Genomic DNA, 27,565 nt, shown 5'->3' with positions numbered 1-27,565 from the left:
TGTGCTTGATCCTCGTAGCTTGAAAGTCCGACTCCACTTCTACTAATAAGGTAAATTGTGTGGGCTAAAATCTTGTTACTTGTTACTGCAGAATCAATCCTAGGGTGTGTGTGAATAAAGCATTTTGATATCTCGAGGGTTTTCTTAGCAAAGAGTTTTTTTCTTTGTTTGAAGTTGAAATATAGATAGATAATTGCAACATCTTTTAATATTATAGAAATATGGGTTGTATTGCCTTTCTTAAAAAATAATAATAATTACTTCCAGTTTCAACATTTAAACGTTAATTTTGATTTTTCTTTATCAGAACATAATCTGAATGGTTTTATCCTGTAGCTGCGCCAGTACATCTAAATTGAACTCCAGAGAGTTGAGCAAATAGTCCATAGCTGCAGAAAGCCCTTTTTTTTTCCTCATAGTAAGATAGTAAGATAGAGGTCTAGTCTTTCAAATTTCAATATCCATAAAAGACCCCTTATCCGGGTTCCGAACCCGCAGCCTCCCACAAGGAGGATGATGTCTTTTGTACCAGCAAGTAGTCCTCAGCTGCAAAAAGTTCTTATAAAGTAAAGAGTGAGTCTATGGTACTATGCATATTACGATTTGGCACCGTGCTACGGCTCTATATTCGAGTTTTCAAATCCTAACGGTCGATCCGAACCGTTCATCTTGTTCTCCATATTAATATGTGTTTGGATACCAAATTTTACATTTTTTTAAAAAATTTTACTATTTTTTTAGATATTTAGAAAATCACTTGATCTGAAAATTCTGGACCATCCAAAAACAGTGATTTTCAATAAATTTCAAAAAATGTAAAATTTGGTCTCCAAACACATATTAATATGGAGAACAAGATGAACGGTTCGGATCGACCGTTAGGATTTGAAAACTCGAATATAGAGCCGTAGCACGGTGCCAAATCGTAATATGCATAGTACCATAGACTCACTCTAAAGTAAATATCTATTGATACTATTGGCTGGTGCCATATCTATTTATGTACCACAACAAAAACTAAGGGGACAATAATTTGTACATAAAATAGTAAACCAAGATCTTAAACAACACCTCATAATATAATTATTACTGTGATGATTTTTACTGTGATCAAATCATCACATTATTCTTGCAAGGTCACTACCAAAGCCATAGAACTCAAGCAAGAGATCTAGTCTACAGATTGAACATGACTTTGATTGCATCTCCGCCACTAGCACTCACCTCGAAGGCCTCCTCAACCTCTTTCTGGGAGAAGCCGTACCGGTGCGTTATCAGTGGCTTTACATTGATCTTTCCCGATCTCAGAAACTCGAGGCACAATGGCCACGTATCCTTGTACCGAAAGATCCCCACAATGTCCACCTCTCTGTTAAAAAGTAAAATTGGATCAGAATTTCTTTCTTTTACGAGGTAACAACAGGAGCTATTTAATTGAGGAAAACATAAATAGTACCTAGCTGCAGCTGAGGTAAGAGGCACTGTCAATTCATTATGGCCCATACCGACCAGACACACTTTACCACCGGCGCAGGTTGCATTTAGAGCAGTTGACATTGTTTTGCTAAAACCGGCACAGTCAAAACTCACATCTATCTCAGCCCTCATGGCTTCTTGTATACGCATAACCTCATCATCTATATCCTACACAAAAAAGATAACAATTAACTACTCTGTATGCATAATTGAAAAAAGAAAAAGAAAAAAGAAAGAAACTTCAGAGGGAGATTTATGCCATACTTGCACACTTGTGGAGACCTTAACAGTTTCATCAGCTCCAAGGGATTTCGCAACAGACAACCTGTACTCATCAACATCCACAATGACAATTCTCGGTGCACCAAAGGCACGAGCAGCAAGCATGGTGACAAGTCCAATGGGCCCTGCTCCCATGATGAGAACAGTTTTTTCTGGGCCCACGTCTGCACGCCGACATGCATGGATCCCCACACTGAGCGGTTCACACATGGCACCTTCCTCTAAGCTCACATTGTCAGGTAACTTGAAGCACAGATCAGCTGGGTGTACCACCTATAATTTGAATTAAACATCACAGATTAAATATCAGCTGATACCAGTTGGTGCATATTCATAAGATTCATGAGGTTTCAGCAACTATCAGGTCAGGTAATACAAGAAAAGTCTCAACCTTAATGCTGTGATTAGTATGGTACAAAAATTTAAATCCTTTACACAATGATGGCATTTTATCGAGCAATTTCCATGCAATGAATAAAATGAAGGGATTAATTCATTACAATAGACCTGGTTAGCCAGAGAGCCATGGTAGGGAGGTGTGGCAAAGAACTTCATATCAGGACAGAGATTGTAACGGCCACCTTTGCAGTGTTTGCACCTCCAGCAACTGATTCCCGGCTCAAGCGCCACTCGGTCACCTACGGCAAGTGCCTTTACCTCACTTCCAATTTCTTCTATGAGCCCGGCACACTCATGGCCAATCACCATAGGCTCTTTGACCACAAAATGTGCACACCTCAGTGTCTGACAAACAGAATATCAATTGGATAGTGAGTACCAGGAAAGAAAATGTTATTAGGTTGATAGTTATGAAGTTTGACTGAGTTTTGATGAATGGGACTAAGAGAGAGTAATACCTTCAGGTAGTGAACATCACTTCCGCAGATGCCAACTGCTTTCATGCGAACTCGTACGTCATGTGGGCCTAAGAAAAAATCAGTTAAGACAAAATGATTATTAGCGTGATTGGTAGATCTATGGGAGACAAGAAAAGGAATAGGAGGTGATTAGGAAATACTGAATCAAAATTGAAACTGATTGAGTGATTGCAAACAATAATGACCTCAAAATCAGGATATCAAATCTCCTTTGGTCCATGAATATTTTAAATGTCAAGGCCAGCAGTAATATAATTTTTCTTACTTTTCAAAGTCTAATGTAACTAAATATTTTAATAAATGTTGACTATCTAATGAAATTAATTAAGTTAGTTTCGCCCCTAAATATATAATTGGTTTTTATTACATGTCATAATTAAGTTAAACTAATTTGTTTTGAAACATCATTTCATTATTACTGAAAAATTGAGCTCATGTCATTATTGGATTAGTTGTCAATCATTTGATTTAATTAAATACTGATTAGTATTATTAAGTTAATAAACAAAGCTCAATTTGCTATATAATAAAGCTCATAAATAATCCTGCAATCTTAATGAACATGAGCTCCTTAGTAGAGAGTAAATATTTTAATCCATGACCCCTTAATCATTGGAAACAAAATACTAAATTCAGAACATCACACAATCAAATAATAATAGAAATAGAACAAAAATAACGAAAGAGGCGGTACCAAGAGGTGGGAGCTCAAAGGGTTGGATCTTGAGAGTATTCACAGAAACCAACCAAGCAGCCAAGTTCACCTCTTTATCATCTCCCGCCGTACCTAACCCTTCGCCTCCGCCTTTCCCCATTTCTCTCTGATCAAACGAGTTCTCAATTCGTGGCAAGCAACGCCCGAGGCGATTAGATTTTATGAGAGAAGAAAGGGAGTGATGTGAGAGATCAGAGAGCTCATGTCAAAAGATAAACAAATAAAAATAAATAAACAAAGTTGTGATTGTTCTAAGAGGCAATTTGTATAGTGAGAATCTGAAAAGTGGCCCCACATGAGGATAAAACCAACATTAAAGATTTAAAGATCTATTAAATAATCGAAATCTTAGTTGCTACAATTAGTGGATTGAAAATACCCGCCTGGGTCGGATCTGGATCGGACCGCCCGTGGTCTGTACCTGAACGGATCGTACACGAGGCCGGGTTTGAAACAGATAGGCGGGTTGGCCGGATAAGGGTTAAAATGGACCAGGACCATTTTTTTGGAAAAAAAAACCCGTGATAATCCGAACCGTGCCAAACTCAGATCTGCCCAAACCGGACTATGAACCCGCCTACCTGCCCGCCCGTGATTTAAGAAATTTTTTTTATATTTTATTGTTTTAAAATAATTCGTAATTTTGATTTATATTTTATTATAACAAAAATTATTGAGTTCAAATTTGCAATCATGTCAAATGAATTTTAGTTTAAATTAATTTTGATTTATATTTTATTGGATTAAAAAGAAAAAAAATAGAAAAAGGAAAAGAAAAAAAAGGGTCCGGACCGGATTGAGCAACCCGCGGACCCGTGTTACCGGGGATTGAGCCGGATAAGGATAGAATTTTTGAAAATAAATCCGTACTATCCGGACCGAACAACATGTGAACTCAAACAATCCGTGCTTGTGCTAACTCCCGCCGACCCGGACCGCCCGGTCCGACCCGTTTTCAATCCACTAGCTACAATGTGTGATACTCTGTATTTGTCAGATAGTATGGGATATCATTGATTCAGTTTCAGGACAGTAGATATAGTCAAAGTTGCTGTTGTCATTTAATGGGATTGCTTTTTAGTCTTTATCCAATTCGAGAAAATAAATCTGCTGCTCTCTATAGAATCGCAGGAACCCTGCTATTCAAATTCAACGCGTTCATTTGTTTCAACTTTTTTTTCAGATTCATACATTCCAGAAAATTAACGGTTTAATTTGAAATAGCAGCGATCCTGCGATTCTACAGGATCGCAGCTGATTTATTTCTCTAATTCGATAGAGAGAAATTATTTCTGCCACGATGGGCCGTTATTCGGCCCTAAATAGAATTAGCCCAGGCCGAAGTCGGAGTCCGTGTCCCCACTCCCCAGAGTGGAAAAAATGGGTCGGTGAGTCGGCTCTATCACGGGAAGGGCACGACGAGATTACGTGTTGTGATTTACATGTTTTGTATCGTGATCATTTACGTGCTGTGATTATATTTAAAAAATTTTGCACAGCACATCACGTGAAAGATCTAATCATGATATGACACGGCACATAATCACACGAGTCATGTATAATTAAGACCATTTAATCTTTACTAAATAATGATTCTTGAATAAATTAACCTAAATTATAATTGAATGGTCACATGAGTCACGCGAGTCATGTTTGGGCGCGGCGTGATTCCCGTGGCATGGTCATTCGCATGCCATGACCAGTGTTTTAAAATGCGATTTTATTCATGCATGCAGAAGGCCACTACATACCGCATATGCAGTATGCGGACGCATATGCGGATTTTCATGCAGATTTATATATGCGGATTTTAAAATAAAAATTCACGTATATATATATATATATATATATATATATATATATATATATATATATATATATATATATATATATATATATATATGGGGTCTGGCTAAATTGCTGCCGGCAGCATTTCAGCAGAGGTGCTGCCGGGGCTATATTTAGTCGTGTGATGTTCAAACAACAAATCCAAACCGTTAGATGTTTAATCTATATTAAAATTAACTTTGAGACTAAATTTTATATTTTTTGGAATTTTTTACTATTTATTAAGCTGGTTTGAAAACCGTTGTTTTTCAATGCTGTAGAAATTTACTGAAAACAGCGATTTTCATTCTGCATATTCAGACTGCATGGTCGTTTTCATTCCGCATGGCCGCATATTCAGACCGCATATGCAGCCGCATGCTCAAAACCGCATGGGAGAACCATATGGTCATTCTGAGCACGGCTGCCGATTGCATAGGCATATGCGGCCCATGCGGCCACATTTTAAAACACTGGCCATGACTATCTTTTGACATTTTAGTCACAACACAGTATAACAAGTGAAAAATTAACTTAATTATGATATGTTAGTCACGGCATGACATGTTTTTTTCACTCTATCTCCAGTATCTGAGGTACAATTTAAAAAAAAAAAAAAAAAATCAAACGCCCAATTAATCCAGTGCTTTGAGATGCGTATCAAGTTAGAAGAACAGCCCGGATTTATCACTTGCCTGAGATACGCGGGCTGATAAGGATTTCCTAAGTCGAGCAATCCCGGAAACTTCTGAAGTTCTGATCATTTTATTGGATGCTGTTGTTTGCTGTTTATTCTCCAGAATATTAATTAGAGAAATAAGATAATTTTTAATAGCATGTGAGGCTTTGCCTCGTTTTGTTTATTGTAATTTATATATAGATACAATTTAAGATGTCCGGTTACCGTAGATAACATTAACATCTACAGTAACATTTCAATTTTACATCAATACACTACTACACAATGTTATCAGAACTGGACTAGACGTTGAACCGGTAAACCTCCAAGTCAACGGTTTACTGGTCAACCGGTTGAACCGCTGATTTTTTAAATAATTATAATTTATTAATTTATAATATGAAAACCCAAAATATTATTTATTGTAATATACTTGATACATTTAACATGGCCATACCACGATTCAAGCTCATCAAAACAGTGAAGGAAAAAATATTTTGTTGACAATTAAATTAAATAAACAACATCAAAATAAATAATGAGTATTTTTCAGTACCAATAAATAAAATTATTTCTAAAATAATATTTTTTATCTGACCTTTCAATCTATCAATATGATCTCTCAAGCAGTTTTATTATGCTGATTCACTCCTTTTATTAAGAAGACTATTTCACACTCTCTTTTTTCTAGGAAATTATTTAGTATTTGATCCAGCAAAACATGTAGCTAAATTATTTTTCAAATATTAAAATATAGTTAATTATGATCGTAATATTTATGGCAGCATTTAATAAGTTTCTAGTTAATAAGATTCAAAAATTTACTTGGAAGTTGGAACTCATTCCATTTCATCTAATATAATGAATAAATTTATAACTAAAGCTGCTGTACAAATTTCTTAGATTGACTAAAAATTACAAACTATGCATTGGGAGAAGAGCATCTTCAAAAAAAAAAAACACTGCATCAAAAGAAGAGAAACCAGAAAAAAGTACAATTGCACAAAACTGGATGGTTTAGTAGTGTTTTTTTTATTATAAAAACAGGTCAATTGAACCGGATTTTACTGGTTTAACTCATGTTTGGTTGTGGCTTAGAGCTAAGAGGTCTAAATTGGTACTTTCAATTTAGACCGGTCTAAATTATTTATGTTTGATTGAGATCTAAAGTTAAATCATAGCTTAAAGTATTTCTTGTTTGGTTAGAATTGGTGGAGGACTAAAGTTTTGAAAGCCTAAATTGGTTAATTATTTATAATAAAATACTAATTATATAATATTAATATATTAATAATAACTGTAATATATTATATATTATTATAAAATTTATTTAATGTATTAATAATAACTATAATATATTATATATTATTATAAAATTTATTTAATATATTAAATAATATAAAATATTAATTATATATTAATAATAATTACTAATAATAAAATACTAATTATATAATTATAAATTAATAATAATTATTAATAAAAAGATACTAATTATATAATTTTATTAAAATAATTATTAATAAAAAGATACTAATTATATAATTTTATTAAAATAATTATTTAATATATTAATAATATAAAATATTAATTATGTAATTATATATTAATAATAAGGTACTAATTATATAATATTAATATATTAATAATTACTATAAAATATTATTATATTATTATAATAATTATTTAATATATTAACAATATAACATATTAATTATATAGTTTATATCTTTAATAAGATACTAATTACATAATATTAATATATTAATAATAACTATAATATATTACATTATTATATAATAATCATTTAATATATTAACGATATAACATAATAATTATTAATAAAAGGATATTAATAATAGAGGAGGGTTCAAATGCCTCCATGTTTTTGTGCCTCCATCATGCCTCCATCTCCCTCCATCATTTTCAAAGTTCAAACAGTCGATCCGAACCGCTCAATCTAAACTCCATACTAAAATATGTTTGGAGACCAAATTTTATATTTTTAGGAATTTTTTTACTATTTTTTTAGATAGGTAGAAAAATACTGTTTTTAGATGGTTCAGATTTACTGATTTTGTACCTATCTAAAAAAATAGTAAAAAAATTCCTAAAAATATAAAATTTGATCTCCAAACATATTTTAGTATGGAGGTTAGGTTGAGTGGTTCGAATTGACTGTTTGAACTTTGAAAATGATAGAGAGAGATGGAGGCATGATGGAGGCACAAAAACATGGAGGCATTTGAACCCTCCTCTTAATAATATACAAATAAAATATTATTATAATCATTCAAGTTAGGCCACGAGATGGAATAAAATTAAACCACCATGTGAGGTGGTTTAATTTAAGCCAGCCTGAAGATTGGCTCGTTTGGTGGAATAATGAGGCCTAAACTCCTTATTTCAACGCGGCCCTTGTTGCCCCACACTCCTATCCCCCTTTTGTCCCCGCAGCTACAATTTAGAAAGATTGTACTATGGTCCCCACTAATTATTTAAACATTTTCAAAAATTAGAGGATCTACGTTAAATAAGGAAGGTGATAATTATTTAGAGGTTATATAATGGTCCCCACTAATTATTTAAATACTTCTAAAATTAGAGGGCCCACTTCTAAAATTAGAGGTTGAATTGTACTATGGTCCTCACTAAAATATATGACAAAAAATATTTATCACAATAAACGTATGCGAGGTGATTATTGAAGTATTTTTTTACATAGGTATAAATACTCTAGTGTATAGGTATAAATATTTGTAATACTTGATATTAATACTTTCATATATCAATCAATATCATATGTAAAAAATACTTGGAAGTATAAATATAAAATCTTGCACAATGAGGTATAAATACTTGTGTGACGACGAGCTTGAAAATACGTCATCATGAATCTCATTTGAAAGAGAAAATTGCGTAGAAGACGCTCGTAGTTTTATATTCAAAAAATTCTCATATATCATCAGAAATGTAGACGAGATTGAACAAAGAAAAGAAAATGCACCTCTAAAAACGTGTATGGTTCACCCATGCAGTTTGAGATTTGATTGGAGAGACAATTATTTATGTAAAAATTGTTAACCTTATATGTATAAATACTTCCGTTCTTAGGGATAAATACTTTTGTGCATAAATATTAATACTTAAAAAAAAATCAGTGTTGGAGCTAGTATGGTCCCCATAGTAGTTATGAAAATTAATGCGGGGATAAATACGGGAATGGAAGTGCGGGAATAATTATCAGGATTCTAAAAAAATTGCTACTTAGTCATGTTTCTTTATAAAAAAAAACATTTTTTTTTCTCTTTGTGTGTGTGTGGTGGGGGTGGGTGGGTGGGTGTGTGTGGGGTGGGGGGGGGGGGGGGGGGGGGGGTGAGGGGTGGATATCAAAGTTCAAATTAAAACTTAAAAAAAAATATAGGAATGATATATATAGCAATTACAGCATGTTTGGAGACATGACTTTGCTAAGCCGGTTATCTGCTAGGGCATTTTTACTACGCAGCACCTTTAGGGCGTGTTCGGCCGACAAATGGGAATGGGCGCGGGCGCGGGATTTGAACTGAAAAACACTGTTCCCGTGGGAAAAAAAAAATTCAGTTCAACTGAATTTTTTTTTCCCACGTGAATAGTGATCTGGCCGAACACGCCCTTAGGGTGTGTTCGGTTGCTAAGCGGGAACGGGAATGGGTTTGGGTTTTGATCCAATTTGAATGGCCAAAACACTATTCGCGTGGGAAAAAAAAATTCACTCTGAGTGAATTTTTTTTTCCCGCGAGCACAGTGGCACGCCGAACACGCCTTTAGAATCATCCATGACATGTACGAATAGAGGCAAGGCAAGTATCATTTCTTTAGTCCCGTTGATACTTTGCTTCGAAGAAAGGATCAACTAGTAGTTTAACTACCAAGTAATATAGGTGAGGGGGGAAGAGAGCTTTATTACATTTAATGTTAAGGAAGGTGAACAATTTTGTGCAGTAAAAGTTGGTTGTTTATAAAGATATTTAAATTGGAACCGAATACTTTTTTATACAAATAAAAAATGTTTGTTTTGTTAACATCACCATTATAGTTTCGATTAATGAGAACTTTTCTTTAAATTGGCCAAAATAATATTCAGTGCAACTTATATAGCAATGTCCACAACTGCAAATCTCTATTCTTATATTAAGCACGTATATGTTTTAATCTGCCAACGACTGTGATTAAAAAATAAAATTTTAGATTGAATATCAGCCCTTCGATAAAGCATTTTGTCTTTTTTTTTATTCTATGCATCTTTTTTATGTATTTTTATGTGTAGAAGTCTAAATTTATTTAGATACGTACTTGCTACACGTATTTGCCACAAGTTTATTTAGTTTGAATTTTTCTTGTCTTGATTTCTTTCTATTTTTTAAATGACATTTAAGAAATTTTTGAATTGATTGATAATTAATTAATCATATATTTAATTTTTTTTGCAATTTTTTTATATCGTATAAGATATTTTATTTTTTAATATTCAAGTAAACACGATTATGTTCTCTATATTTCTAAGAAAAGAAGAATCACCCTTAACAATAACAATAGCCATAATATGACAACATAAGGTATTATAATATGACAACAATAAATAATACAACTTATTTTGATGATATTTTTTTTCTTGTTTCTCCGTTAAACAACATAACAAAACAAAAACTTGAGTAAAGCTAGCGTGTGACATGCTCACCAAGAAAGTTTGGTGAGCATAACTCCAAAAGTATATCGGATCGACGTCAAATGCCAAATCCAAACCGTTGAAATCCATGTACTTCATGAGTGATGCATATACATGCAAAATTTTGAAAGTTTCGAGTTTATTTGCTACATGGTCAAGTGGTCAAAGAAATAATAAAAATTGAATATATAAAATAACTTATAATAAAATGTTCATTTCTTTGACCACTTGTCCGTGTAGCAAATAAACTCGAAACTTTCAAAATTTTGCATGTATATGCATCACTCATGAAGTACATGGATTTCAACGGTTTGGATTTGGCATTTGATGTCGATCCGATATACTTTTGGAGTTATGCTCACCAAACTTTCTTGGTGAGCATGTCACACGCTAGCTTTACTCCAAAAACTTTATGTACTTAAAAAAAATCATCAAGTATGTCATTAAAAATGGGTTTTACATTTGTATGAGAATATATTGCTTTATTTTTTTATTGTTGAATAATTATTATTTTCATTGATCTATTTTTTTTAATGAAATATGTTATTTTATATGAGAATGTTTTTGTTCTCTTATAATATGTTTCAGCTGTAACGCACGGGTACAATACTAGTAATTAAACTATTCATTCACTCATTTGAACAACAATCAATTTGATCATAAATTTTTATTTATACCATAATATTAAAAAAAAACACTCCATTTTTGGGAGAATTCAAATTTTACCCAAACCACCAAGCACCAGTGCGGCTCCAGAGACTGAGGCTGCTCAATGCCCCTACGGCTCAAGTCTAGGGGTTGCCCAATGCACATGCGGCCCCTTGCTTGGCACACTGGCGATGAGGAGTTGTTATTTTTGAGTGTCCAGGATGCTGAGATCGTCAGTCAGGCGTTCGACTGAGGTGCAGAGGCATTGCACTGAGCCACAGACTCGGTTATGCCTACTCAGGATGTCGAGGTATACTATTATTGAATAAACCTAATTGTGATTTTTATTTCAAAATTCTTGAGTAACAAACTTGTAAGTTTATGCAGGGTGATGAGGAGTACCTATCATATTACAACATCTCGGCTGAGTTTGGCACAGAGGGAGATGGATTGTATTCTCAAGAATACAGTCCGATTCATTAAGTACCTCCTGCCTATCAGCCGGGCTTTGTTCAGACAGAGCCATTTTCCAGAGTTTCTTGGATCTTCCACACAGCAGGCATCATGTTCTCTCGTGTCCTACCCTCCATTAAATGACCCTATAGTGAGATAAGTGTTTTTATTCACGCATAGTGAGTCTGGGTAGACTACGATTTTTGTCTTGGAGTCTAGCAGACATCTGAGATTGAGGAAATTCATGACGAGCCTAGTTTATGAGAAGGATGTCCATGCGGGGGGCGATGACTCAGATATTGACGAGACACCACTCTCCAGGCGGGGTAGGGGGTTTAGGAAAAGAAGCAGAGGACGATATTTAGTCTAGACCCGTAGGGCTTGATTTATTAGGTGTTTTGACAGACACTATGACTTATTTATTTTGTTGCTTTGTTATTTATTTCATTTGCTGCTTTGTTGTTTATTCATTTTGTTCATTATATCATTATTTCTTCGTACACAAATAATATTTCAAAGGAATGATATTTTCAAAAATAAACAACAGATTCACAATTTTGATCCGATAAATGTGGAATTTCATAATAAACGACATTTAAAACAAAATATATAAACTATATTGAAAAATAAAAACCAAACAAAATAATACAATTTCTCATAATTAAAAACAAAAAAGGAGGGGGCGTAGGGGCATCGAGCAATCCCTAGACTGGAGCCCCCAGAGGCATTGGGTGACTCCTAGTCTTTGAGATTGCACTGACGTTTGGCGGCCTGAATAAGTTTCGAATTCCTTCAAAGAATAGGTGTTTTTTCTCTAATATGCTATAAATAAAAATTTGGGATTAATTAATATAAGCTAATCATAATGTCCAACATTATAAAGTTTTTTTTTTGAGAGGAAAAGCCCTTGGGCGTAACAATATAAAGTTAGTATTTGTGCTTCCACCTATTACTTTTAGGGTCTTTGATCACAAATTTTTAATTTATTAAATTGTTAGGTGTCCACTTAATAACCAAAAAAAAAATACGAATTGCTAGTTGTCATGCATATTGTGATTCGGAAACATTTAGTTTTTGAGTGGGATTAGACTTTTATCCAAGGTTCTAAATAGCGTTTATAGCGGCGTAGCGGGAGATAAAAAAAAAAAAAAAAAAAACTTTAGTGAATAGCGCAGCTATAGCGGAAACTGTCATAAATAGCATTTTTTTTATTTCAAAAATTATATTTTATATTTCTACTAATAGTAAACATGTCTCGTCAAGAAAAAAAAAACCAAATTGATTAAGAAGTTATAATATTCATATTGAAGTTCAATTTCTCATGGACAAGATTCCTAGGCATTGTTTTAATTTTTTATTTTTGGAAAACTCAACAATAATACATAATACAAAATTTAATTGATATAGCGGTATAGCCCGCACATGTTCCATTATATTGATATAGCTTGACAAGGTAAAAAAAAAGCTCATCTGGACATTAAGGCCCATTAAAACTGCAAAATCATAAACCAATGTAGCATAGCCGACCGCTATTGCCGCTACGTGCTACAGCGGCCGTAGCTCGATTAGCGCAATTTTACCCCGTAGCTTAGCTTTCTAGGTCCAAAACCGCTATAGAAGCTATAGCTAGCTATTTAGAATACTGCTTTTATCTATTAAAAACACGACCATAGAAATGGACACTACTGAGTACTTGATACCAAAAGGTAGGGGTGCAAACGGATCGGATAGTGGTAAAACCATATCCGTATCCGTTTTTATTTTCTGGATACGGATACGGATGAGATATTAGACGGATACGGATACGGATCGGATATTAACCGGATACGGATATCCGCTTTTTATAATAGTGAATAACATATTTTTTTTCATAATTCATATTAAATTATATAATATATATCTACTATTCGGATACAGATAATTAAAATTCAAAACCATATCTGTATCTGTATCCGCACGGATATTCGGATATCGGATATCCATATTAAATTTTCGGATACGGTCGGATAATATCCAACCCGTTTGCACCCCTACCAAAAGGGGGTGGTTTAAGGCTTTAAGCTCCTGTCCGAACTGACAACACTTCCGACTGTATGCCTCTGTGATACAAAAAATCTTAACTTTCTCAGAAAACACAGGTCCAGGAAACGCCGAGTGCGTATCCCCTGAGATATCTCAACTTTTGCGTGACCGACGTGTCCGGTGCCTATTCGGGGGTGATGTAGGGGTCAGTATTATTTGTGCTTTGAGATTCGTGCATATCATATTTAAACAGTTGGGATTTTACATAAAGTCACTCAAAGTTTGAGATATCTCAGAGGATACTACCTCATTCTCAAAGAACTGGACTCTCCAGTTAGTGCTACTTTTTTCTCCGCCGTAGTCTCTCTCACGGTCTCACCCTTGCCCGAACCGAGAAGAAACGTGAACCAACCTCTCCACCTCTCTCTCCTCCTCACCTTCCGAATCCCCTCCAGTTATCCCCATCTCCCTCCTGAAGTAACCGAATCGGGACCTAAAGAAATTAATAAAGGATGGAGATGCCGGAGGGATCGGTGAGGAACGTACTGGAGCAGGAGTCCCTGAAATGGGTTTTCGTCGGAGGCAAGGGAGGGGTGGGGAAGACGACATGTAGCTCCATCCTCTCCATTTTGCTAGCGGGAGTGCGACAGTCGGTGCTGGTTATCTCCACCGACCCGGCCCATAACCTAAGCGACGCGTTTCAACAGCGCTTCACCAAGATCCCCACGCTCGTCAATGGCTTCTCCAACCTCTATGCTATGGTAATTTTCTGTGCTCCTTGCTCAATTGGATTGATTCGGTGGGAATTTAGGGGATTTTGATGGTATCTGTGGTTAATTGGATTGAATTGGGTGTAGGAAGTAGATCCGAAGGTAGAAAATGATGAACTGGCTAGTGATGACGGCATGGATGGCATCTTGTCAGAACTAACTAATGCAATTCCTGGAGTTGACGAGGCTATGAGTTTTGCTGAAATGCTCAAGTAAGAAACCTCTCTAGTGTTAAAAGATAAAACTCCGCATCAGTTTTTCCTCAAAACAAAAACAAGATAAAAACTCCCAAGTTAGAAACTGTCAAGCCTGAGTTTCACTGGCAAAGCACTGACAGAAAACAAGTTTTATTGAAAATAAGAAATGTTAGTGCAAAAGGCTCTTACTGTTGTACTGCTGCCTGTGTGAGATCTTTATAGAGTTACATGTTGGATTACACCAAGGAGTTTACCAACAAAACATTACATTTTGAACCAATGCACGCTATTTCATTTAAACTTGTAATAGGTAGATGGAAATATCACAGAAATTGAAAATTTAATTCCACTTATTGAATTATCTAGTTGATGTTTGCTAATAACTTTGAATATCCTGTGTTATTTTTTGGAATTCTGTTGTTCATAGAAGCCTCTGCACCCATCTTGCATCAACTGCTGACTCAAGTAAAAGGCATTAATCCCCTTTTTTGTTTATTTTACTTAGATTGGTGCAAACAATGGATTACTCAGTAATAGTGTTTGACACTGCTCCTACTGGACACACATTAAGACTATTGCAATTCCCGTCAACATTAGAGAAAGGCCTAGAGAAAATGATGTCTCTTAAGAACAAATTTGGTGGCCTGATAAACCAGGTGTGTCATTATTTACTAAACTGTACTTTGCTTAAAGTAACCTCATAGAGCTGGCTTAAAAATTTGAGTATTTATGACAGGCAACTCGACTTTTTGGCCTTGGAGATGAATTCAGTGAAGATGCAATGCTTGGTAAACTTGAGGGCATGAAGGATATTATTGAAAAAGTCAATCGGCAATTTAAGGACCCTGTATGATTTTGTTTGCATGTAGCTTATTTAATTGATTTTTTTTATTAAACAGGTTTGTACCAGTTGATGATGTATACAATTGTTCTATCAAGGTTACATCTTCAATGTGTAATTTAGGATAACATGGACTAGCTTTAAGGGTAAATTCAGATTGTATTCTCTATTTTTATTTGTGGAATTTCTTCTTTTACTTGACAGGACATGACGACATTTGTCTGTGTGTGCATACCAGAGTTTCTCTCTCTTTATGAAACAGAACGACTGGTACAAGAGCTTGCAAAATTTGATATTGATTCTCACAACATCATCATTAATCAAGTGATTTTTGACGAGGAAGGTACAAATAAAATGTATCATGATGCGGTCATTCTTTTATTCAACATTCATTTAGTCTTTACAAATTAGAACTATTTTGTAAAATCTGATGTACATATTTTCTACAGCCGTTGAATCTAAGCTACTGCGAGCTAGGATAAAGATGCAGCAGAAATACATTGATCAGTTCTACATGTTGTATGAAGATTTCAATATTACCAAATTGCCTCTTCTTCCTCAGGAGGTACCATCCTTCAGTCCATTTTACCTCTTCCATAATGTTCAAAAGTTTTTTTTTTTTTTTTTAAAATCGGTATGGTTAATGTTGCATAAATGTAAAACTAGGTCACAGGAGTCCAAGCTTTGAAAGCTTTGTCTCGGCATTTTCTCACCCCCTATCAACCGTGTCTGATAAAAGGTACATTAGAAGAGCTGGAAGAGAGAGTATCTATCTTGAAGTCTCAATTGCGAGAGGCCGAGACAGAATTAGATAGGCTCAGGAAAGGCAAACAGAAGGTCTAGTAATTTTTTTTGGTCTTGCATTATTTCTGGTACGTAGAAACGGCTGTATAATTTATATTTTTATGAGGCATGCATCCCCTTTGCATTTTTTGTTTTCTTAGCTGTATTGATTATTGCTGCTCTTTCTTTTCTTTTTTTCTGTGGTTTGTGGTTGGAGTTGTTGTGTCATGTACTGTTAATGTACTTAGTGCACCAATAGTTGGATGAGCGTTCTATTGTTTATTTTCCTTGTGACAATAAGTTTTTATAGATGAATGATTATGTGGGAATATATTGTTTAATAAAAAAAATTGTGGCATTGATTTTGTTGATCATGTTACTGAACAAAACAGGCACGGTTATGCTATTTGTCATGCTTTAACTTTTTCCAGGGATGGGCTTCCCTATATTCGAATAAATAAAAGTGGTAAATGCCTGTACCAGAAGTGTTAAATGTTTGTACCACTTTTGTACAGTTGTGTAGGAAACAAAAAGTTTCTATTTAAGAAAACAGATAAATTTAATACAGGGAGCTCTCAACGAGTGGAACCAATGGTGGTGCTGATTTTATTCGGCGGAGATCACGGAAACTGAGAAATACAAAGAGAAAAGCAGACTAATGAAAATATTAATTTGGTCATTAGTATAGGGTAACTATGAAATACAAAGAGAAAAGCAGACTAATGAAAATATTAATTTGGTCATTAGTATAGCATGATATGCTTATTTTTAGTTATAAATGTGGAATTTTGTCAAATTTTATTATAAAATTAACAAAAAATTTGGTTAAAAAATATAATCTAGAAAAGATTGAGTTATAATTACTATAAACTTTAATATGAAATTAGATATAAAAACGTTCTAATAATTGAGTTTGTGTTCGATTACAACTATAAATTGATTGGAATTCAATAGCTCAAATGATTTTCATTTTGAAATGGAATCGATTTGATTTATAATCAAATCAAGCTAGAATTAGAGGAGTTTGCTCGACTTTGCAATCCTACTTTTAGCTGTTCACTCAGGAAAGATGGGAAACAAAGAAAGAATGTGGCTGTATTATTTGTCCCCTACAAAGTACCTCCATATCTTTCCGTGGGCCACTTTTAATGCGCAAAAAATGTCTATACAAAGGAATATACGCTAAAATGTTCCCCATAATCTTTCATCTTAAGTTGATGAGAGCTTAAAATCTCATTTCTGTCTGTATTTATTACGATGGAAGTATTACTGTCAAAATAAATTGTATTTTGGGTGCAGATATCTCATTATGAAGTTTTTGTTTCTCTGTGTGAATGCCCCACTTGAATCTTGTTTATTAAAAGTAAAAAAAATAATCTAATAAACTCAAATTTTGACATTATCAGCAGTCATTACATGTTTGATGACTTATTTGCATCACAGTCAGTGTTCTAAATAGTTAGCTATAGCTACGCTATAGTTTTTTTGGACTCTAAAAGCTATGGCGCTATGGGTGATATATAGCTAGCTACTTAGTGCAATCGCTTAGTTTTTTTAACCGCCCCACTATACCGCTATAATCGCTATTTAAACCATTGATCACGATAAATCTATATATATAAGGAAAGATCCACCTGCAACATACTATAATTACAACATCTTACATCATTAAATAATGATATTGTTTTCTAATGAATGAACATGGATTCTCTTTATAGTCAGATCGGGCTACATATCCATCACTCCATCAGGGAAGGAGGGATCTCTTGGCAAAAGGTTATGTATGAGCAAACGGCCAAAGTCAAATAGTTGATTCAAATCATTCAACATGATTTTTATATTAAATATATTTAGAGATCAAATTTTGCATTTTTTTAATTTTTTTTACTATTTATTAAGTATTTTACAAAACTATTGTTTTCAGACCATTGAATTTTGTAATCATCTTAATTAATAGTAAAAAAAAATATAAAATTTGATCTCCAAGTATATTTTAATATGTAGATCATGTTAGAAATAGTCTGTTTGAACTTTAAAAAATCATAGTATAAAATATTATAACTATAGAATGTTATAAGTGAATTCCTCAATCTATATATGTCATCGGATCTCATCCAAATAATCTGGATTTTACAGCACACTTGCAATTTTTTTATTTTTCGGACGGCATATATATCCTAACGCAATACTCTTGCCAATAAAGCATTCCAATTTTACTCCTGGATTCCTATCAAGTAATCAAACAATTATAATTCCCATCACCTATTTTGTTCTTCTCCCGCCTTCTCACTTGTTGCGAAGCACTGCTCAAACATATATTAAGTTACAGAAATTAAGCTATTCAACTATTTAATATTTATTTAATATTTATAAAGAATTTTTCATTCAGATTTCGAACCTGCATATTATGTTATTAGTTTAAATAACATATAATGGATTTATAGAGGATAGTGGTCAAATATTTTTAATTCCGGATTGCCACATTATTGTGGATGTCATTTCATACCATGTTTATGTGTATATATTTTAAGGAGTCAAATAATTGTACCCCAAACAAAATTTCTGAGCGTGTTCCTAAGTAGTTTAATTGAAAAAACTTCAAATGTTGTCTAATTTTCATTTTCAGCACTAATATCCAAATATTTAAAGTTTTATTTATAACATTTTAAAATGTTACTTACAAGCATTTAAACCTCTATATGAAATCATTAAAATTCTAAATTTAGATAGTTTTAACTCTTAACTACTTTTCTCTTTAAGCCAAAAGAAAAGATTTATTTCACTCATCTTTTTTTTTTCTCTGATCATTCTCATTCATTTTCCTGACGATCTGTGATGAATTTGTGAATCTAAAAATTCGAACATTTTTTAGTTGATTTTTTCTTTCAAATGAGATCCATGAAGAATAACTTTCGAGTTATATTTGTGTCATCTTTTTTCAATCACATTAAATCTCTATGACTTTCAGTTTTTTTATTTTACTTCAAAACAATTTAAACCTCTATTTACAGACCTTCAAATCTTTTGTATAAACCTCAACAATAACACTGCAGGTATAAAGTTCATGTACAAAGCATATAAATCTCATGTACGAAGTCTTGAAATTTTTAATGGTTGTAAACTGAGATTTAAAAACTTAAAAATTTAAAGTACTCATGAGTTTTAATTTAAAAAAAAAAACAAATTACTTCAAAATTACTCAAAAGTATTTCTTCATGGATCTTATTTGAAAGATAAAATCAAATATAAAATATTTGTATTTTTCTATTCGTAAAATTCATCACATTTTGTCGGAAAAATGGATTAGAATAATCAGAGGAAAAAAAATGAGTGAAAATAATCTTTCATTTTTTGGCTTGAAGACAAAAGTAGTTAAGAATTAAACTATTTATAAATGCTTTCAGATAGAGGTTTAAATGTTTACAAGTAACATTTTAAAAGGTTATAAACATAGCTTTAAATGTTTAAATATTAGCACTGAAAATAGAAGTTAGACAACATTGGAAGATTTTTTCTGTTAATCTACTCGGGGGACATGCTCGGATATGATGGCTTGGGGGACTAGAACATTTCTCATATTTTAATTATTATTTTGTAATTTGTAGCATCCAAATATTGAACTAAAGCTAATTAAGAAAAAAGTTATGTTAGTAAATAAATTGGTTGACAACTATGACAACAAACTCAATAATTGTCAAAAAAAAAAACAATGATAATTCTTAATGACTTAGTTATGTTGTGTATGAAAGATTAAAGAATTTAATAATGGGCAAAAAAAATTCTAAATTACACCAAACTAAATTAATGTACCACCTACCTAAATCATAAATAACATATAAATTAAGTTGTGAAATAAAGTTGGTTGTTTATATATCTAAAAATTGAATTACACAAATTATCATGTATAATAATTATTTAAATGTAGATAATGGAAATTTATTGTGCTCTGTTTGTTAATACAATATTTTTACTTCAGAATTATGAACTAATCAAGGAAATAGTTGGCTCATATAAAACAGTTCCATAAATTTCATATAAAACAACATCCGATTAGTATATCCTGCACCAATCTTGACAGGAAACCAAGGCTCCAAATTTAAGAGTGGAGAATTCCTTTTGCAAAGCATAACTAAAAGAGAATACAAAAAGTCTAGATATCAAGAGAACCCAATGCCAGGTAAAGAGAGGGAGCTTTTTGGTTTATGGATAGGGATGTGCATTGGAGAGAGAAGGATATCCATGGCATTATGCCCCTTTCTCAATTTTGGAGATGCCATTGCGGATGTACACTATAAAGGGGGCTGAAATGATCATGGAGAGAACACAAGCAGCAGCACAGGAGATGTCAATTGTCGTTAGTGACCAGCAAGCGAGATAGTTTTACGGCTACCCTTCTTTGGCAGGCAATGGAGAGAGAGAAGAGTTTAGAAAGAGATTGCGCATTATTCTCCAATAGTCTAATCCAAGGGCTTGCCAAAGGAGAGTTGCCCTATGACTGCCTCAGTGCATGACTACATCAACTTAAGTACTTAACTGTAAGAGCTTTTCGTGCAAATATGCCCCCAAGGGCCCAAGGTAAACAATTATTTACATCTTCATACTCAATATAGGAAATATAGAGATAGGTTACAATAAAGAATTAATTAAGGCTACTTTTTTGTTATATTGGGACATGTGGGAGATGAATATAGTTGATTAGTTGTCATGCATACAGTTTACCCTTGGTCAAAACGGACCCTATTGACCCCTCTTATTTTATGATTTGGCACAATTTTCGGACCCTTTGAACTGATATATAGAATGCTTGATTCTGATTATTTAAGTGCAGATATGCATATAAACAGTTCAGGAGTGCGCGCAAAGATATAGCTCAAGACCCAAGTAATTAATATGTATCGAGTTACTGTACTGTAGTTAGCTTTTGGTTTTTTATTTTCTAATCTTTTTGTCCCTTTGATTCTCTCAAATTTGTGTAGTGTTTTTGAAATGCTTTAATAAAGTTATCTGTAGTTAGTAGTTACTTAGCCAAGTACGTACGTAGGACTTCATCATAGCATACTTACTATACGATTTGTTAGTCTGATCAGCCTTTAAAGTTTAAACCTGATTTTTCTTAATGGATTCATACCATATTGATCAGTACGTATATTTTTTCACGTAATTAGTCCAGAACGAGGATATGCAGATGCAAGGGATATCACTTGTTGTCACCGTGCAATAACAGTTTTCTTTTATCGGCAGTTTAATGAATGGCGATCTGCAGATATACATGCATGGAGCTGAAATGCAGCGCACCCAGAATACTCACAAGCTGGTTTTTCTCTTGAAAGGTTGATGTATAACAATCTTCTCGACCTTTCTGAACTTCCTCAGAAAAGTGCTGCTATATATTTGTGTTAATTAACAAATGATGCTGCCTGTATTCATACTCTCGACTTTCAGTTCATTATGACCAAAGTCCCAAACTAGCTATAGGTGGACATCATATACTGTATTTTTATTTTCCATGTGACATTTGTTGTAATAATATTTTAATACTATTTGATAGGACTTATAGAAATGCAATTTAACTATCTACATTAATTATCTAGCTCGTTCTACAACTGTCGAATTGGATATACTATATATAGTGCTGAAAGTGGACTGGTAGAAGTTCCTGTACCATCTGAATTCTTGATATATAAGCAGCACATACTATGAAATTTTTGACCATATATAGGATATATATCATCTGTTTGTATAATGAGGTACTTCTCGTTATGTACGAAATTAATGTGGGAAAGGACAAGGAGACACTTCATTATATTGCAATTATTTCAATTTGATGAATAAAATTGTCCTTAGTATGTTGTATGTACTTCAATATATATATATAGAGAGAGAGGGGCTAATATACAAAATGTTTGTTCCTGGACTCAAGAACAAACGGTTCGGTTCTCCGATTTTTAAAGTCCAAACAGTCGATCCAACCGTTAGATATTCAATCTATATTAAAATGTGCTTGGAGACCAAATTTTACATTTTTTTTGAAATTTTTTTACTATTTATTAAGATGGTTTGAAAATCGTTATTTTTATTAAAATTTTGCCCCATTAAAAAACAACGATTTTGAAACCATCTTAATAAATAGTAAAAAGAATTCAAAATATGTAAAATTTGGTCTCCAAGTGCATTTCAATATGGAGATCATGTTGAGTGATTCGAATCGACGTTTTAAATTTTAAAATCGCAAAATATGAGTGTGAAGTAAAATAGTCACTTTACTTCGCAACTCACCACTCAGTCCATCAACATATATATGTGTTTATTTTTTTTGAGGTGGTAAAGCATTGTACCCACCAGCGATATATATAAATCTCGATCCTTGGACAGCCTGCCATTACCTATTGAATTCCATCCAAGACAATGTACCGATTTCCAATTTTTTATGGCATTAAAAATAAATAAATTAAATGCATAACACAGAGACACCCAAATTGCAGAAATAGAAACTATCAATGATGCTGACGTGCAGTTTTCAAGCTGGACGTGGCAATGCCAAGTTCCAATTTTGTGCCAGCGTCCTTTTAAGCCTTCCATCAGTCCATCAACATATAGAAGTACATACCTAAATTAGCAATCACATAAAATTACAGAAAAATAAAAATCACACCAAATATAGTATAATATATGTCTTATATTTTTCATGTGATTAAGTTGGTATGCGCACTTCAGTAAGAACAATATGGGGTAGGGGGATTAAACCGGCTTTGGTTTGGTGTACCGTCGCGGTATAAATTTCAATCATACGGTATCTAGCTAGCATGTTCTGTCCTTTGTCATCTCATAAATCATGCACCAATTAATTCATCTTTCTTCATAAATTGGAAACAACTGATAAAAGCTAGTTCCTAGTGTTCCTAAATTGTGACGATGTTTAATTATGTGTACTCATTCTCATAATATTCGAGGCTTTTATAGATCTCACTTTTAAGTTTTAAATCCCTCAAATTAAAACTGATGTCATCGGTAACATGTGATTCTAGGATTTATAATGTTGTATAAAACCTCCGGTTTACCATAACGGAGATCACCACCGATATATACTAAAACACAAAACATATTTGGTTATATGGCTAATTTGACCTACACATTTGAAATTATAAATTCTCATAGAGTTAAGGTTAGGATATATGATCTGAAGGAAGGATGCGTAGGGACAGGAGGGCAAGCCAAGGAAGATGGCAGAGAGAGAAGGAAAAATTCGGCACCAAACCAAAGACATCTCTTGTATTTAATTTATTTAATTTACTGCCATAAAAAAATTCGGCAGCAAACCAAAGACAAGCGCTTATCGCCATCAGACATTTTAATGAAGCACACTTTTCTAGACTTCAGAATAAAATGGCAACTATAAATGTTATCAGTTATTTAATTCTATATTTAATTAAAAGGAGAACATAAGTCCCTGTTACAAATTACTTACAGGCCGCTACTTCCAAAATTTAGGCTGTCTATATAGATCTAACCAAGGATATGAAGGGATCTTCTGAAATTTTGCCAAGTAAAAAGGCAAATTAGATATATAAAATTAGTAATTTCACTTGAGCTAATGAAACCACGGCACGTTGCTCTTTTTTCTTTCTTTTTTTCCCCATTTTATAGGTATTTAACAAGAAAAAGTACCCTTTAGAGTTTAGATAATGAAATTGCAGTGCATCAATCTGCCCCCTTCGAAAAATGCCCCCTGAGCATCCTCAAATCTATCCTGGACTGCTTGAGATGTACACAAGAATAGCTTTTGTTAGGAATATACAACAGAATGTGCTGTGCCACTGTAAGCTCATTTCCCTTTAGCCTCTCATCCCAGCTTTAATCTGCAAGAAGAATATGTGATCGAGTTTAGGATATTAATATTGTAAGACACCTAATTTTGACAGCCATATATATACCATCCAGCATCATACACTACAACAAAGTAGAGACTTTTTGCGCGGGAAAAAACGCATTTATGACGGTCGTCCGTCGCAAAAAGAAAAAGCTGAACAATGAGGATAGTCCGTCGCAAAAAATCACTTTTTTATCCTCGCGAAAAATGTCTTATTCTTGTTGTGATAACTTGTCAGAATTAAAACCGAAAGTTGTAGCTACATTCTCCATCATTTAGAAAACAATCTAGCAAATTTAGTTTACTTTCAAAATATTTTAGCTATTTATTAGATGAATTGACTATTCAAAGGTTAACTAACAGCCTTTGCAGGATGACAAAAAAGTTCCAAATTCCGCCAAGTTTGATATGCATGCATGCTGTCTTGATCAGAATGGTGTAGAACAGTTCTACAATTGTAATTTTTTTTTTAACTTTTGGCCCTGGATGTAATGATTGTCCAAATTAAGTAGTTCTGTCACTACTGTTGATAACTTGGTATCTCATAACCATATCTCTACGAGATATTAATTCTATTAGTTATACTTGATTTATAAAATATATATTACTGGAACCACTGATACGTAATTCAAAATGAAACATGGACTCGTAATTCACAATAATACTATAGAAGTATCGTTTATATCACGTTTAAGTGACATGTGTCATGTTCTCAATCTCTATTTTCTTAAAATAATTGCAAGTCAAATAACAGAAAAAGAATAAATAGAGGCAGCTTTGAGGAAACTAAAGATATAAAGTCAAGATCGTGGTGAGAAGAATCGCATATAACATACAATAGCACGAAATCTCTTTTTGTTTATGGAGAGTGACTTGCACAGGAGAGAGAAGGATATCCATGAGGTTATACCCTTCCTTAATTTGGGAGATGCCACTGTTTTTTTTTTAAGTTTTGCACTATAAAAGGCAGTTGATATGGGACGGGGAGAACTCGAGAAGCAACAAAGACAAGTTGAGAGAGTACTAATTAAAACAGAGGACAAAGAGTAAGCAAGGCAGTTGTACGGCTACCCTCCTTTGGCAGGCAAAGGAGAGATAGAGATCTTTACTCCAATCCAATGGCTTGCCAAAGGAGAGTTGCCCTATGACTGGCTCAGCTTTAGTGGGCCTGACTACATATGCCCAGCCCCAAGGTAAACAACTATTTGCATCTTCATACTCATAGTAGATATAAAAAAAATTAACAGTAAAGAAGGTACTTGTTTGTTATATTGGGACATGGAAGTGAAAATGGTATATGGGAGATAATATATAGATGACTGATTGTCATACAGTGTACCCTTAGTAAAAAATCAAAACAGAGCCAATTGAATGAATTGACCCTTCCTCTTATTTTACACGAGAAGCTTACTAATTTATTCGCACAATTATCGGACCCTTTGAACTAATAGAATTCTTAATTCTGATTATTTAAGAGCAGCGATAAAGATACACAGTCCAGGAGTGTGCGCAAAGATAGCTCAAGACCCAAATAATATGATGAGTTATTAACTGTACTGAAGTTCGCTTTAGCTTTTATTTCTGATCTTTTTGTCACTTTATTCTCTACAATTTTTTAGTGTTTTTGAACTTCTTTAATGAAGTTATCTATAGTTAGTTAGTTACTTGGCCAAAAGTAGATCGTCATAGCATACTTACTGTACAGTTTGTTAGTCTGATCAGCCTTTAAAGTTTAAACCTGATCTTTCTTATTGGAGTAATTGCAGTTTGCAGGGACATTCACCTTCAGATCATATTGACCAGTATTTATTTTTTGTCACTTAATTAGTCCAGAAGGAGGATATGGAGATACAATTGAAGGATCACTTGTCGTCACCGTGCAAATACAGTTTTCTTTTTATTGGCATTTTTAATGAATGACGATCTGCACATATACATGCATGGAGCTGAAATCTCTCCTAATGCAGCGCACCCAGAATACTTACAATAAGTTGGTTTTTCTCTTGAAAGGTTGATGTATAACAATCTTCTCGACCGTTCTGAACTTCCTCAGAAAAGTGCTGCTATTTGTATTAATTAACAAATGATGCTGTATTCATACTCTGGACTTTCAGTTCATTATGACCAAAGTCACAAACTAGCTATAGGTGGACATCACATACTGTATTTTATTTTCTGTGTGACATTTTGTTGTAATAATATTTGAATACTATTTGATAGGACTTACAGAAATGCAAATTTAACTACCCAGCTCGATCTGCAACTGTCGAATTGTATATATATAGTGCTGAAAGTGGACTGGAAGAAGTTCCTATACCATCTTGAATTCTTGATAGATAAGCAGTACATACTAAGAAAAGTTTGACCATATACAGGATATCATCTGTTTGTATAATGAGGTACTTCTCATTATGTATGAAACTAATGTAGGAAAGGACAAGGAGGCACTTCATTATGATGCAATTATTTCAGTTTGATGAATAAATTTGTCCTTGGTATATATGTTGCATGTACTTCAATATGTATATGCATGAATTTTATGTTTATTTTTCTTGAGGTGGTGGAGCACTATACCCACCAGTAATATATAAATATCTGTCCTCGGACGGCCTACCATTACCTATTGAATTCCATCCTAGACAATTAACAGATTTCCTATTATTTGTGGCATTAAAAAATTAATTAATTAAATGCATGACATAAGGACACTCAAATTGCAGAAATAGACACTAGCAATGCTGACGTGCAGTTTTCAATTGTGCCACCGTCCTTTTAAGCCTTCTATCAGCCGATCAACATATAGAAGTACATACCTAAATTAGAAATCACATAATATAACAGCAAAATAACAATCACACCAAATATAGTTATTTTTCATGTGATTGTTGGTGTGCACACAATCTTTAAGCACTATATGGTGTAGGAGGGCGGATTAATTAAACCCGCTTTGGATTGGTACCATCTCGGTAATAAGTTCGGTCACACGGTAACTTGTTCTATCCTTTGTTGTCTCATAAATCATGCACCAACATCTTTCTTCGTAAATTGGAAACAACTGATACCCTACTAGTTTCTGGTGTTTCTAATTGTAACAATGTTTAATTATGTATACTCATTACCATAATATTCGAGGCCTTTATAGATCTCATTTCTACTCCCTCAAACTGATTTCATTGGTAACATGAACTGTGATTCTTCAACTCAAGTAAAAAAAAACTGTGATTCTAGGATAGATGTTGTATTAAACCTCCGTTTGACCATAACGGATTTCACCACCGATATATACCAAAGCACAAAACATATTTGGTTATATGGCCATAATTTAACCTACAAATTTGAAATTATAAGATCTCGTAGAATTAGAAAAGGGTTTTGGATCTGAAGAAAGGATGCATAGGGACAGGAGGGCAAAGCCGAGC

General features: G+C 33.6%; 2 protein-coding genes and 2 long non-coding RNA genes across 5 annotated transcripts; 3 read left to right on the top strand and 1 right to left on the bottom strand.

Annotated features, from left to right (window-relative positions):
• Nucleotides 1–1,018: 1,018 nt before the first annotated feature.
• Nucleotides 1,019–3,544, bottom strand: LOC144567369 (sorbitol dehydrogenase-like). The gene is made up of 6 exons (XM_078317492.1): nt 3,331–3,544; nt 2,616–2,683; nt 2,266–2,502; nt 1,741–2,031; nt 1,457–1,644; nt 1,019–1,369 (listed from the first exon to the last, which is right to left on the bottom strand). Exons 1-6 carry the CDS (start codon nt 3,449–3,451, stop codon nt 1,177–1,179), a joined length of 1,098 nt encoding a protein of 365 aa, XP_078173618.1. The 5' UTR covers nt 3,452–3,544; the 3' UTR covers nt 1,019–1,176.
• A 10,479-nt stretch (nt 3,545–14,023) lies between these two features.
• LOC144567150 (P-loop containing nucleoside triphosphate hydrolases superfamily protein) lies at nt 14,024–16,639 on the top strand. Its single transcript, XM_078317208.1, has 7 exons — nt 14,024–14,449; nt 14,546–14,670; nt 15,161–15,311; nt 15,392–15,502; nt 15,701–15,839; nt 15,946–16,061; nt 16,163–16,639. Exons 1-7 carry the CDS (start codon nt 14,201–14,203, stop codon nt 16,337–16,339), a joined length of 1,068 nt encoding a protein of 355 aa, XP_078173334.1. The 5' UTR covers nt 14,024–14,200; the 3' UTR covers nt 16,340–16,639.
• A 3,824-nt stretch (nt 16,640–20,463) lies between these two features.
• LOC144567001 (uncharacterized) lies at nt 20,464–21,856 on the top strand. 2 transcript variants are annotated; one of them, XR_013515333.1, is made up of 2 exons: nt 20,464–20,854; nt 21,108–21,856. It is a non-coding gene; the product is annotated as an uncharacterized LOC144567001 (long non-coding RNA). The 2 variants fall into 2 exon arrangements; XR_013515334.1 differs by having other exon boundaries at nt 21,103–21,856.
• Nucleotides 21,857–25,154: 3,298 nt separating this feature from the next.
• On the top strand, nt 25,155–26,365 carry LOC144566998 (uncharacterized). The gene is made up of 2 exons (XR_013515332.1): nt 25,155–25,339; nt 25,975–26,365. It is a non-coding gene; the product is annotated as an uncharacterized LOC144566998 (long non-coding RNA).
• Nucleotides 26,366–27,565: the final 1,200 nt, after the last annotated feature.

Source organism: Carex rostrata, chromosome 16 (genome assembly GCF_964058835.1).
Source record: "Carex rostrata chromosome 16, lpCarRost1.2, whole genome shotgun sequence".
Classification (NCBI taxonomy): domain Eukaryota; kingdom Viridiplantae; phylum Streptophyta; class Magnoliopsida; order Poales; family Cyperaceae; genus Carex; species Carex rostrata.
Note: the sequence above shows the minus strand (reverse complement) of the source record. Positions and strands in the feature narration are given on the sequence as shown.